The 14,419-nt window shown below is 44.3% G+C and overlaps 1 protein-coding gene across 3 annotated transcripts in view; it reads left to right on the top strand.

The window, feature by feature from the left end:
- The window catches only part of LOC105024737 (cAMP-specific 3',5'-cyclic phosphodiesterase 4B), a 60,577-nt gene that overhangs the window by 15,894 nt on the left and 30,264 nt on the right, over positions 1–14,419 (top strand). The window contains exons 3-4 of one of the 3 annotated variants that reach the window (XM_010894852.3): positions 4,934–5,160; positions 14,200–14,400. In XM_010894852.3, coding sequence (XP_010893154.1) covers positions 4,934–5,160; positions 14,200–14,400 — 428 coding nt within the window. Of the gene's footprint in view, positions 1–4,933; positions 5,161–5,182; positions 6,842–10,000; positions 10,281–14,199; positions 14,401–14,419 lie in introns of those variants that run through there. The other 2 variants (XM_010894860.5, XM_010894870.4) reach the window with 2 other exon arrangements.

The following is a 14,419-nucleotide window of genomic DNA, read 5'->3' as shown; positions in this document are numbered from 1 at the left end:
CACATCCGCTTCTGTGAGATACAGAAACCTTGACTGTATTCCCCTTCTTATGTAAATGTGATAATTTTGACATTATCAGTTTTTTCTAAATGTAGCATGATTAACTGACTGATGACATAAGACCAGTAGTCATAGACAGGGGATCACAGGAAATGATTAACGCTGAAAGTGAGATGAAAAATCCCTGTTATTCCTGAAATCCACGGCGGTAGATTGATGGGCCTGAGTATTTTATTCTCCTGCCCTTTTTTTTAATAATCAAAGTATGGAACAGCTTATCGATCACAGGTTAGAATTACCCATGTTCAGCTCTTAGAGAGAACTAATCAATGCGTGATGAACGACCCACGACACGGTGAAACACGTTACGAATACAATTATACAACATCGACATGTTGCGTTCGTTCCGTGACACACCCGTGGAGAGAGCCTATGACCCCATGAACACGCCGTAACTTAATATCACACTGCCATTGGGGTGTCCTGCTCAGACAGGCCCCTTAGTTGACACAATGAAACCTAATGGAAAAAGCATTGTGGGGTTGCCAGGTTGGGCTGCCCCTCTGTGTCTGTCAGGGATAAATCAGCGAAATCACATTTCCTAGAAATACCCGGGGAGTCAGCAGAGCTGTACACAGTGTCGGAGGGCACAGGGTAGTACTGGGAGACTTCTCAATCTATGTCCTGTCGGCCTCTCTCTTCTAGTTCCTGCTTTCCCTTGTTCTTTTCTGTCTCTGTCTCGTTCCTCTGCGCTCTCTCTCTCTCTCTCTCTCTCTCTCTCTCTCTCTCTCTCAATGTTATTTTTGTTAGTTATTCTTGCCAGGGTTTTTGTTGTCTCTGCCCCTTGTGGGTGTTTATTGGGTCACAGCGGTGGGGCTGTTCCAGTTAACTCACCTAGAGGTGTTAGAGAGAGACACTGTCAGGAGGACTGTTAGATTGAGACACAAAAAGACCAAGATAGAGAGGAAGAAATACAGAAATGGAGAGTGAGACTGCGAGGCAGAGTGAGACAGTGAGTGAAACGGAGAGGGAAGTGAGACAGAGTGAGAGTGAGATGGGGAGTGGGAGGGAGAGTGAGACAGTGAGTGAAACGGAGAGGGAAGTGAGACAGAGTGAGAGTGAGATGGGGAGTGAGAGGGAGAGTGAGACAGTGAGTGAAACGGAGAGGGGAGTGAGATGGAGATTGAGATGGAGAGGGAGAAAGAAGGAAAGAGAGAGACTAGGTCTTATTAGCCAGAGTGATAAACCACTGTAAAACAAGGCTGTGAACACCGGCTTGAATACTGTTATTTATCTTCAGTTCACCACACTGTCTCATAGTACAAAATCAGGGGTTAAGGCATCTTCATCATATAGTACAAGACTAGGGGGTTAGGGCATCTTCATCATATAGTACAAAATCAGGGGTTAGGGCATCTTCATCATATAGTACAAGACTAGGGGGTTAGGGCATCTTCATCATATAGTACAAGACTAGGGGGTTAGGGCATCTTCATCATATAGTACAAGACTAGGGGGTTAGGGCATCTTCATCATATAGTACAAGGACAGGGGTTAGGGCATCTTCATCATATAGTACAAGACTAGGGGGTTAAGGCATCTTCATCATATAGTACAAGACTAGGGGGTTAGGGCATCTTCATCATATAGTACAAGGACAGGGATTAGGGCATCTTCATCATATAGTACAAGGACAGGGATTAGGGCATCTTCATCATATAGTACAGGGACAGGGATTAGGGCATCTTCATCATATAGTACAAGGATAGTGGGTTAAGGCATCTTCATCATATAGTACAAGGACAGGATTAGGACATCTTCATCATATAATACAAGGATAGTGGGTTAGGGCATCTTCATCATATAGTACAAGGACAGGAATTAGGGCATCTTCATCATATAGTACAAGGAAAGGGATCAGGGCATCTTCATCATATAGTACAAGGACAGGGATTAGGGCATCTTCATCATATAGTACAAGGACAGGGATTCAGGGATCTTCATCATATAGTACAAGGACAGGGATTAGGGCATCTTCATCATATAGTACAAGGACAGGGATTAGGGCATCTTCATCATATAGTACAAGGACAGGGATTAGGGCATCTCCATCATATAGTACAAGGACAGGGATTCAGGGATCTTCTTCATATAGTACAAGGACAGGGATTAGGGCATCTTCATCATATAGTACATGGACAGGGATTCAGGGATCTTCATCATATAGTACAAGGACATGGATTCAGGGATCTTCATCATATAGTACAAGGACAGGGATTCAGGGATCTTCATCATATAGTACAAGGACAGGGATTCAGGGATCTTCATCATATAGTACAAGGACAGGGATTCAGGGATCTTCATCATATAGTACAAGGACAGGGATTAGGGCATCTTCATCATATAGTACAAGGACAGGGATTAGGGCATCTTCATCATATAGTACAAGGACAGGGATTCAGGGATCTTCATCATATAGTACAGGGACAGGGATTAGGGCATCTTCATCATATAGTACAAGACTAGGGGGTTAGGGCATCTTCATCATATAGTACAAAATCAGGGGTTAGGGCATCTTCATCATATAGTACAAGACTAGGGGGTTAGGTCATCTTCATCATATAGTACAAGACTAGGGGGTTAGGGCATCTTCATCATATAGTACAAGACTAGGGGGTTAGGGCATCTTCATCATATAGTACAAGGACAGGGGTTAGGGCATCTTCATCATATAGTACAAGACTAGGGGGTTAAGGCATCTTCATCATATAGTACAAGACTAGGGGGTTAGGGCATCTTCATCATATAGTACAAGGACAGGGATTAGGGCATCTTCATCATATAGTACAAGGACAGGGATTAGGGCATCTTCATCATATAGTACAGGGACAGGGATTAGGGCATCTTCATCATATAGTACAAGGATAGTGGGTTAAGGCATCTTCATCATATAGTACAAGGACAGGATTAGGACATCTTCATCATATAGTACAAGGATAGTGGGTTACAGGGACATTACAGTCAGTCACAGTTAAGGAGGAAGAGGGGAAGGGCAAGGGGGAGGGGAGAGGAGGAGGGAGAGGGGGGAGGAGGGGGAGGGGAGAGGGGGGGGAGGGGGGAGGAGGGGGAGGGGGAAGTCAAATAATGTTAATCTTTTAGTGTGTCCAGATGGTGAACTGGGAGGACAGGCAATAAAACAGTATAACAGATCCCGTCAGCCGGATCCAGAGACTTTCTCGAGACGGAACAGCGGAACCTGTGTTTCTCCAAACTATTTTATACTGGCCAAACCCCATGACAGGACCCATGTTCCTCCCTAAACCCTTTAGCTAACACAGAACAGCTGGCTGGGCTCGGTTCCCCTCAGTAACACTAAAAGAAAATCGGACCCCTGAGGATTTTCTTGGTGTCGTGTCTCATCGCACGGATAGCAGGTTCGGTCCGCCCCCCCTCGGGTTGCACCACGCCTGCCTCTTGCCTTCCCAGGGTGTTGTGGAGCAGCACTGGGGTGACGGAGGGGGGGGGGGGGGCTGGTTTGGCTTGGGGGAGCATCAGTACCTGTTGACAGGAGGGAAGCAGCCATTTCACGGTTCACTGGTCTTCCTCAGTTCATTCGCATGATACAGCTCACACGCACTCAGAGACCATGCACACACACACACACACACACACACAATATCGCGGCCCCACTTTCTCTGAAAACACAACCACACCTATCTTTGACTCAGACAGTTCTAGGAATTCCTTGATTGCCTCCTCCCTCCCTGCCTCTTTCATCTGGCCATGTCTCTGCGTAATTTCCACATAGACGGGGGATGTAAAACAGGCTGACGTAAACCTCCTCCTCTGTCAGGAGCCTCTGGCTGAAACCGCCGATGTTTACCGTCTGCCGTTACAGAAAGCACCGGCCACTCTGTCTGAAGTCTGGACATGAATACAGATGAAACACACACATAGACACATACATGCACTGCATAAATATTCCCATCCATCACGCGCGCGCACACACACACACACACACACACAGGTACTCACAATACTGTCTATAATCAATACAGTTGGCTGAATTCATTGTTTTACACTTTAGGAAATATATATAAACATGTATCTCAGTGGATACTACTGTTTTGTTGTTGGGCTTATCTGATACTACATAAATATTTTAGGATGTTGAGTTAATAATTAATAATTAAATAAACACCAGTGCATTTGGTTCTCAAGCCGTAGGAGTTTCTGCCCTCCCCACTAAGAGGGACATAATAGTGGACTTTTTTTTTTTTACGGAACGTCGTCTTAAAGATGTCTTCATTGAGATAAGAGACGGTGAGACGGTGAGCGAGAGAGAAGGTGAAGTAGAAGATAGAGGAGGATGAGATGGGATGAGATAGAGAGTGTGTAGATCTTAGGCAACCGGAAACTTTTGTCACCGGAGACCTTTCGTAAAGAAAGGTGACATGATTCCCTTCCACGAGAACAGGACCGCCTTGCACACACTGGAGGAATTGAAAACCCAGTAGTATCTATAGTATGTACCCACAAGTATGAAGGCACAATCTGTGAGCTATCAAGCCTTGAAGGGAAAGTCTGCTTACTTCTGTGTCTTTGGATCTGGTTTCTGGATGTCTTAGTGAAGCAGGTCTAAGAGTGCCCCCTAGTGCTAGATCCATAGAACTGCTAGCGTTTCACGCCTGGCGGACTGAAGTATTTCCCAGAATCCCCTCATCAATCTCTGTACTCTTATTTATAATGTTCTACCAACATTGACTTTTTTTTTTCCATCAACATTCTGCCAACCGTCACCTAGCCCCATCCTCAGGTTCGTGTCGCCGGGATTAACTCTCACCATACAACCCTCTGTGTTCTGCCAACGTTGTGTCGAAGTTCTCTCAACGTCTTCACTGCCTCGTACCCTTTGTCAACCTTCGCCTTCCAGGACAGCAAAGAGCCTCCGGGAGTCCCCCTGTCAGGCAGCACCCTCGGGGTGGACCTCCGACGGGGCCGCAGGCGTCACTCCGGCACCCTGCTGCTGCCGCCGTTGGCATGGCGACTAGCGGAGAGGGACCTAGGCCGCACGCCAGAGGTGGACGCCGTGGTCCGGCCAACCACCCTGCCCTTCCAGTCACCGCCAACAATCAACGTGATCCACGCTGACCCCAACAGGTGAGGTCACCATTTTCCCAGGTTAAGGGTCAACAGCTCCTGTTGTACTCGGCCGCCGCCCTGAGCGGTTGATTTCCTCCCTTGAGTGATGTGTTTTGTCAATGATCAGCCTCACCCTATCTGTCGCTGTGCGTTCCTACCTACCCATCCCGCTGTTCTCCTGCATCTGTACAGCGTGGTATACAATCAGTCGTCACTCGCTGATGAGCCGATGCAAAGTTGCGTTGAATTATATTATCTTGTTGTTGTCAGGGAAGCGTGTGTCTGTTCTGAACATTCTGTATCAGTAGAAAAACAGCCCTACCTACCAACCGCCACTGGCTGGAGATCTCAAATGCTCTGAAGAATTCTAATGCTCTGAAGAATTCTAATGCTCTGAAGAATTCTAATGCTCTGAAGAATTCTAATGCTCTGAAGAACTCTAATGCTCTGAAGAATTATAATGCTCTGAATAATTCTAATGCTCTGAAGAACTCTAATGTTCTGGGGAACTCTAATGCTCTGAGTTGTCTGTTGCGTTCAAGTGCTCTGACTACCAGTGCTGATAACAAAGTCCTCCAGACTGTCAGGGTCTGATGAGGGTGTCTGATGCTGTTGCCTGATAATGAAGGGGATTGTACTTTGACAAGGGTTCTCTCTCCTCTGTGACGTTCTCCCTGTAACGCTGGGTTAAATCCAAACCAACTCATGTCTAAGATCAAAGACCCCTGTTGGGAGATTTAGAAATCTGTAGTCAATCAACAATATAATAAAAGTGCTATTCTCTAACTTACAGTTTCTTGATATTATGCAATTCAGTGGTTCCGAAAATTCTGTATAACATCACAGCAAAGCTGTACATGTTTTCAGTACAATATACCCAGTTGTGTTGTCCTTCAAAATGTACATTGTTCCAATGTAAACTACTGTACTGTGCAACGACTGTCTACCAAAAGTTAATTTCGTATTAAAGCTCATAGGTAAGTAAAAGAACAGTTACCTTTGTCCTCCAAAAGATGATAAACACAAGTATAAAAATGAACAACGTCTGACTCAACACATCAAATCTTCATCCACTCCGGGCCAAGAGGGCGGCCGTTAACGGCCTGTTTTCCTGACCAGTGGGTCACAGCTCCCTCTGTACCACGTGGCTAGCATCAAGAGCAGGACACTGGACGGATTCTGAAACGGGCCTTCACTTTGAGTGGTCCCTGAATGAAGAGAGAGAGGGAGAGAGGGAGAGAGAGAGGGAGAGAGAGAGAGAGAGGACTGTGTAGAGGAGATAAGGTTTGAGGGATTGTTCAAGTGAAGAGCTGATTGGTGGAGAGTAAAACAAGAGTTGAAAGAAGTATAACGACAGAAGAAGAGGCACGGCGTGTTTCACCCCCTTGTAGGGACCCGATGTTGACGCTGTGACCAAGAAGAACTCGCCAAACAAGTCTGCTAACGAGCGCTGCTGGCGGTTTGCTGCCTCTGCACACCAGAGCTCCTCTCACCGGGACCGAAGGAAACTCAACTCAGGAGCCAGGACTCGGGGTATGGATGCCCACGCGGGTCAAACAGAGCTGGGCCGCGCCATGGTCGACTCAAGTGGGACAACCAAAACGGGAAGGAGAGTTTCGCCCCACAACTCGCCGGAATTGTTTCGTAAGCAGGTGGTGACCAAACGGAAATACAGGCGGTTCACAGTGGCCCATACCCGGTAAGGACCATGAGCTGTGTGTGTTCGTCTGTGCGTCTGTGTTTTTGTGTGTCTGTGTGTCTGTGTTTTTGTGTGTCTGTGTGCACACATTTCAAATAGCACTTAGGATAGTTTTACCCCTTTTGTAACATTTAAGTGTCTCGTACCAGGATGAGTAATTTGTGTGAAATGGCACACTGTTGAAATGTTCTGTGTTAGGTATGTTGGGTAAATTATCCCTCCGAGCCAAGGGCTTTTGCCACAGTAAGACACACTAGTTCCTGGAAAATTTGCAAACTGGAACCATGACCTCAGAATCTGTGACCTAGCCCAGAGGAGAACAGGCCACGCGGAGGATTAGCTCCGCCTAAAATATGTCAGTTCAAGATAATGGTCCTCTTGGGTATTGTTAATGTGGAGGTCGGCTAGAGAATACTGAATTACTTGATGCTTCTTAGACTGAATTTGAGTTGAGTTCAAATCAAAGTAATGTGTACATTTTTACCAGTGTTACAGATGGAAGTGGTTGTGGCATTGCAAATATTTAGCTGGTCCTCTTTTAAAACAAGGACATGTCATCTTACTGGTATTATTTCTCTTGCTGGCTTTAAATTTGTCCATGTTATTCTAAAGCATGGTCTAAAGCGTGGTTATTTCCCTAGAAAGAATATAGGTGTGCTTATTCACATCTGTATACATTGAGTTATAAAAAAAATTTAAGTTGAACTTTCCTTCATTTACTTTGAAATGTTTTTTTTTCTTCTACAGAACATTCATGAAAGTGGTAGGTACATTTGTGCAGCATTTTTGTGAGGTTTGACATTTTCTTCAAACTTTATTTTTGTACAATGTCCAGAATCTCTGAGGCTCAGAAACTGCCAATTCAGCTAACCCAGCTAGGCTGGTAGAAACTGATTTTATTTGTTGACACTGCATTCTGCTGTTAGTCTAGTCTAGTCTGAGACCTATCCGGATGTAGGTTAGTATTTTACAAACCTCCTTACTTTCTTTTTTGGCCATATTTCGCAATCATCAGTACACTAAGAATTCAGTGTTCAGGCGTTGCTGGTAGCAGTTGCGAAGTCGGTCTATCTGGTCTGCTTCCACTCAAGCTACAGTGGCGTGTTCTGGTCTCTCTCCAACATTCATATAGATGCCGTGTCTTCATTTGGTCATCCTGCTGCTGATGTGATATTCCAGGAATGCACACTTCAAAATGGCAAACTAGATTCGACCAAAATAAAAATGTTAATGAATTATAATCCACATAACAATTAGCATTTCCTGTTGCTTGTGGAAGCATTACTTCCTCTAAAATAACGGACTCAAATTTCGATGACATTTCCAATTAACTCTGAACAGATATTTTTTTGGCCAAGGATGTTTTCTGTTCGAAGATAACTGACACCAGAGACAAACAGCACACAGAAAAAGCTAAGACATGAGGAAGAAAATTACCCTCCAGCCCTGAGCAGAGAAGCACTTCACACAAAGTAAACTGAGTATGCCCTTTTCTGAAATGTACCAGACAACCGTGGACCATCTGTCATGGTGTTGATGCCATGTTCAGGGACATTAGCTCCTGTTCCAGGCCCAGGGCAAATGACCATTTGCTGAGTCCGCTGTCCTACACCCCCTAAATCAGCGCTTCTCAAACCTTTCGTCAGGGAGCGGCAGATCTTGATCCCTGAAATTGCTCATCTGATTCACCTAATTGTGGGAGAGGAGTCAGTTCAATGGTCTCTCGAAAGTATTTTACTTTGTTGTGTTTTATTGATGAAAGTACCACAACGTTTTTTTTTATCAATACAGACCAAAAAATGATTGGGTTATATATTCACATTAACAACTAACACTTCGTTTCAGCACAAGTTATATTGAGCAATAGAAAGTCCCACTTGTGGTGTTATGAAAGGAAACTCGTTTTCGACAGAAGTTATCTCAACCCCTCTGAGGAGTTTGGAAGGTAGGAAACCCTCACACATGTATTCCACATTGGCCCGAATCCAAAGCGCCCAGACACAAGGGCACATTCTCACTGACTGTGCAGGGGTTGTGAAAGCGATGGTTGACAGGCAGTTGAGGCTGCAGAACTTGAACCACTGCAATGTAATGAGATCATCCACGATATTCAAACTTGTTCAAAATGTTCACATGTAATGTAATCATGTAATGTGGCTAAACTGAATGTATTTTTAATTCTCATTTGTGTTGTGGGCATCATGTCAATGTATATTAATGTACAGTTATTTGTGTCTAATTTATATGCATTGATGAGCTAGAGGACACTCACATGAATGTTTTTTGGTCAATAGCAGCCATGTTTTTTTAACTTACTGCCCATAAATACCAAATGTCAAGGTATTTGAAGATTGGTCCTTTGGTACTATTGGAGTTGTGCTTGTTAATAAAGTATATTTGTCAATAGATGCAAAAAACGTTATTGCACTGAGAGAGGTACAGAGAGAAAGACAGTTGAGTTGGTCAGGTGTAACGATTAAGATTAAGCAGGACACATGTGCTGGGAGAACGGAGGACGTTTAATAAGAAGAACTAAGACATAACAAAACTGAAACTAAATGACCAGACAGAACTGAACAACATTTCCTTGGCCGTAAACCAAACAAAGACCTACAGGAAACACAAGAGAAGGAGGAACTTAAAGTGACAGTGATGGGGAACACATGTGGTGATAATGATCACAAACAGGTGTCTGTGCTCCAAATGAGGCACTGACACGTTGAGCCAGAATGTGAAATTCAGGACAAAACATAGACACTGTAGATCTTATCCGATGAGTATGTCCTGGTCTGTCATTATAAAAGATTGACTGTAAATCTCTGATTTATTGAGATTTATCTGATTTCATTTGTGTGCTATTTTATTATTGGCTAAATGGTTTTGCTCTGGCAGTGGTTCATGGATTTGAATTAATACTGAGAGAGAGAGAGAGAGAGAGAGAGAAAGCGGGACAAAGAGAGAGAACAGAGTCCATTCCCTGTGATCCAGTCCAGATCTACCTTCTAGCCTAAGAAAGCCAATACTATGTCATCACACTGTTGGCTTCGGGTCAGGAATAGGGTACTCCGTGGAAGGTTGGGCTTGTTTCTATGTGTGTGAGTGTGTGTGTGTGTGTGTGTGTGTGTGTGTGTGAGAGAGAGAGAGAGAGAGAGAGTGAGAGAGAGAGAAAGAGAGAGAGAGACAGTGAGAGAGAGAGAGAGAGAGAGAGAGAACGAAGCCAGTGTGTCAGTATGGAGTTGATCAGCTCAGGGGAAGGTGTGTTTGCTAACCTGATTAAAGAAGGGATCAGTTAAAAGATGTCCACCCGGAGAAGAAAGGAGGGGGGAGGAGGTGTGGTGGAGAGGATGTATGCCAGGTCTCCCATCTGTCACAGGGGCAGGGTACACTTTGACTTCAGTGAGGAGGTGGTGAGGAGCCAAGCCCCCTCCTCCGCCCGCAGGTGATGCTCCTTTCTTTAGTTCAGCTCTGTTTACTGTCTGTGTTTTCTGTCCGTCTGTCTGTCAGTCTGTCTGTCTGTCTTACTGTTTTCTGTCTGTCTGTGTTTTCTGTCTGTCTGTCTTACTGTTTTCTGTCTGTCTTACTGTTTTCTGTCTGTCTGTCTTACTGTTTTCTGTCTGTCTGTGTTTTCTGTCTGTCTGTCTTACTGTTTTCTGTCTGTCTTACTGTTTTCTGTCTGTCTGTCTTACTGTTTTCTGTCTGTCTCACTCTAGGTCATCTGTCTGTCTGTCCATCTTACTGTCCGTCTGTCTTTCATACTGTTGGTCTGTTTTGCGTTGCGGAGTACTGGCATTCAGATGGAGTGGTTGTGTTGCAACATGCACTGTCCTTTCAGACAGGATTACAGCACTGGCAAGGATGTTGCAAGAACTTTGTGAGAAATTCACGTTGGTCATCATTTGTGGTCTTCGTATTCGTTTGAACACTTTAGAAATGTACAACAGCACTGTACTAACAAGGTCAAGATGAAGATGGACACCCACATCGCTCTAACTCTTAGTTGATGAACTGTCTGTTTGCATCCCGTTTGTTTTAAGCAGGCTGCTGTTGTTTTTTCACAACGATAGTTTTATTTAGATGAACTAGACTAGATGCCATATTTGTGTCAGAGATTTTACAATGCAAATGGGTGAGATTGGCGATTGTTGAACGTCTCCTCCTGAGGTTATATGGGGCATTTTGTCTGTCCCAGACTCCCCACAGCTACTGTGGTCAAAAGATGGAGTGTCGCTCAATGTGTGTTGGAGTGGTATAAGAGGTCAATGTGTGTTGGAGTGGTATAAGAGGTCAATGTGTGTTGGAGTGGTATAAGAGGTCAATGTGTGTTGGAGTGGTATAAGAGGTCAATGTGTGTTGGAGTGGTATAAGAGGTCAATGTGTGTTGGAGTGGTATAAGAGGTCAATGTGTGTTGGAGTGGTATAAGAGGTCAATGTGTGTTGGAGTGGTATAAGAGGTCAATGTGTGTTGGAGTGGTATAAGAGGTCAATGTGTGTTGGAGTGGTATAAGAGGTGACATAGGAAGTGTAGTTCCGTAAGTCCTTCCGACTCATCGAACAGAATCCAGAGAAAACAAAAAACATTTCACACTGGCACGAAACAAATGTAATACCACTGGCAACAGAGGGCTCCGTATTAGTTACCAGATCTACCAGATCAACCACATTGTCGGGGAGTTCATGTGGCTGACCAGGTCAGGGGCCAAAGTGCTGTGCAAGGGTGTGTTTCGACTTACAGTGCACCAAAGTGTGGATCTGAAACTGCGTTTGCATATAATGTAAATGTCATTTAAATTATGTAGTCTAAATAAGCTTTGTATCGTCCTGCTCTTTCTGTCCGTCTGTCTGGTTCTCTCCACCCACTTCAGTGGTTTGGTTTCAGTAGAGGAAATCCGGTTCTTATCATATCACCATCTGCTTAGGAGAGTTTTTCAGTCACATGACTGTGCGTTATAAGCCATTCATCCTCATCACTGTCCCTGACAAGCAGAAGTTGTGTTTTTCTGGCGAAACAGGGAGAGAGCCTGTGATCGATTTCATGTTGTTCTAGGCAGCACTACTGGGTTGGTGGAACTCTGTGGTGCAGATTTATACTAGTCTTGTCACGACCGCAAAGTGGTAAATCTAGTTTCAGATGGTCTTTCAGATGGTCTTTTGAACACTAGATTAGAAGCCATCAAACAGAAAGTATACCTTAGGGGTGAAATGGGGTTGGATTGACTTTTGTGCTATCTTGTCGACTATCTGAGTCCGTCCTGTCACAACAGACTGTCCTCTCAATGCATCGGTCTCCCTAGCACCCACAAAGGAATCCTAAGAATATTTAATTAATTTAGAAATTAGAATCAGGTGGGTAAACAATTGGGTACCAAATGAACCAGTCATGCAGGTGAATGCAAAAAATCCAAAATATTTGACCTCCATCAGTCCACTGTGAGTCAAATAATTTACAAATGGAGATCATATAACATGACAGCAACTCGGCCAAGAGGTTTACGCCCTTCCAAATTCTCCACAAGAGACAAAAGTAATAAATCAGGTAAATGCCAACCCCAAAATAACGTGGAGATTTGCAGACCTCCCTGGTTCAGTGTTCTGAACCCAAATGGCATTCATGGGAGGGTTCCTAAGAACAAGCCTCTGCTGTAAAAAAACAACAACTAAACTTTCTGTCTCAACCTTGCCAATGATCATCTAGGCAAACCTGAAGGCTTCTGGAAGTCCATTCTCTGGACAATGTGTCCAAAATTTACCTTTTTGGTCACAATAAAAACCACTATATTTGGCAAAAACCCAACACTGCCTACCACCAACAAAACCCTAACCCCAACAGTCAAGCATGGTGGTCGGAATGTCATGATCTGGGGCTACATTTCTGGTCAACTGCACATCATCAAGGGAACCATGAATACTGAGGTATACCATGAGATTGTTGAACAGAACGTCAGCCCATCAGTCAAGGAGCTAAAGCTGGGCCAAAAATGGGTCTTCCAACAAGACAACGACCCAAGATATTCAAGTAAATGTACCTGTACCAAAGAATGTCTTTGGAGAAAGAAGATTTGTGTTCTGGATTGGCCAAGTCAAAGTCCTGACCTTAATCCAATCGAGATGCTATTCGCTCATGTTTACCTAACCGTAACCTAACCTGAATAACCTATCCTCTATACCTTAACTTAGCCTAATCCTTAATGCCTAAACCTAAAAATAACTCACTATTCTATCGCTAATTGTACTAATAAAGACTTGTGATTTACTTGGACTTGAAGGAAAAAGACTTGTGATTTACTTGGACTTCCAAATTAATGACTTCTTGTAGAAACTATTTTAAATTTGTATTTACAAACTGAATTTACCATATCAAACAATCATAGGACATCACCGTTTTAAAATACTTGTTGTTAGTGGCCTCAATACAAGTCCACAGATTTGATTTGCTTTTCCAAACACCAGTAATTAACCATGTATGGTCAGAGGCAGACTGTAGGGATTAAAGTAAAAACTGTGGTCCTTTCTGCACTTGCTATGTTCACTCTTCTACTCAAAACATGGAAGAGAACCTGCAGGGTGGCATGACTGAGAGTGTCTGTTGAATCTCTAATGTGAACTCCCCTGTAGTCTGAATAGTCTTCAGTAAGCACTGGGCACTTGAAGTTCATCTCTCTCGATTTCAGACCTCTGATCAGTCTGATCACAGAAACGTATTCTTCAGCGAGGTGATTAGGTTGTTTGGAAACTGAACATAAGGGCAATCGATCTGGTTCTCTCTACTTCACAAGACCAAGCGCACCATCCCAAATACCACCCTGCTCCCCCAAGAAGCATCACAAGGGAAAGGACCGTTTGACGGAACTAAATCAGAATCTGAAGCACGGCTGCAGAGGTCACACACGGTTGTACATTAGCAGTACATACTGTGGGTATATATATATTCTCTTTAAGGGATTTCAAAGTGGTTGTCATTAGTAAGTATTCATATATTATTTATTATTTAAATCTTATTTGGGCTAGTTTTGCAGACACAGATTATGCGTAGTCTAGGACTAGAAACTCAAGTTCAATACGAAACTCCATTGAGCATTTTGCTGTCCTATTCTAGGCTCAATTTGTGTCTGTGAAACCAGCCCATTAACTTATAAATGTCACAAGAAAACCTCAGAGAGACATGCCTGATTTGCTCCCACCTTGTGGAAGTAAGCGGAATTACAGCAACCCCAGTTTGAATAACACAATTTGCGGTGAAAGAAGTTGGTCAACCCCCCCCCCCCCACCTGCTCCGGTCAGTTGCCCCAGATGAGATAACAGTTTGACTCTGCTCTGAGGGTCTTTACGTTTACGTTCCCTCGTTCTGTTCCATGCCGAAGCTTCGACGCGGAGAACGGCCCGTCGGTGTGCTGCAGCCCTTCGGACCCCCAGGCCTCCCCTGGTTCCGGCCTGGTTCTACACCCCAACCTGGGTGGACACGGGCAGCGGCGCGAGTCCTTCCTCTACCGCTCCGACTCCGACTACGACCTGTCACCCAAATCCCGCGAGATTTCCCGCAATTCCTCCATCGCCGGAGAGCTGTGAGTCCATCGTTTTCAG

Source organism: Esox lucius, chromosome 3 (genome assembly GCF_011004845.1).
Source record: "Esox lucius isolate fEsoLuc1 chromosome 3, fEsoLuc1.pri, whole genome shotgun sequence".
Lineage (NCBI taxonomy): Eukaryota > Metazoa > Chordata > Actinopteri > Esociformes > Esocidae > Esox > Esox lucius.
The sequence above is the reverse complement of the archived record's forward strand: the minus strand, read 5'-3'. Positions and strand labels throughout refer to the sequence as shown.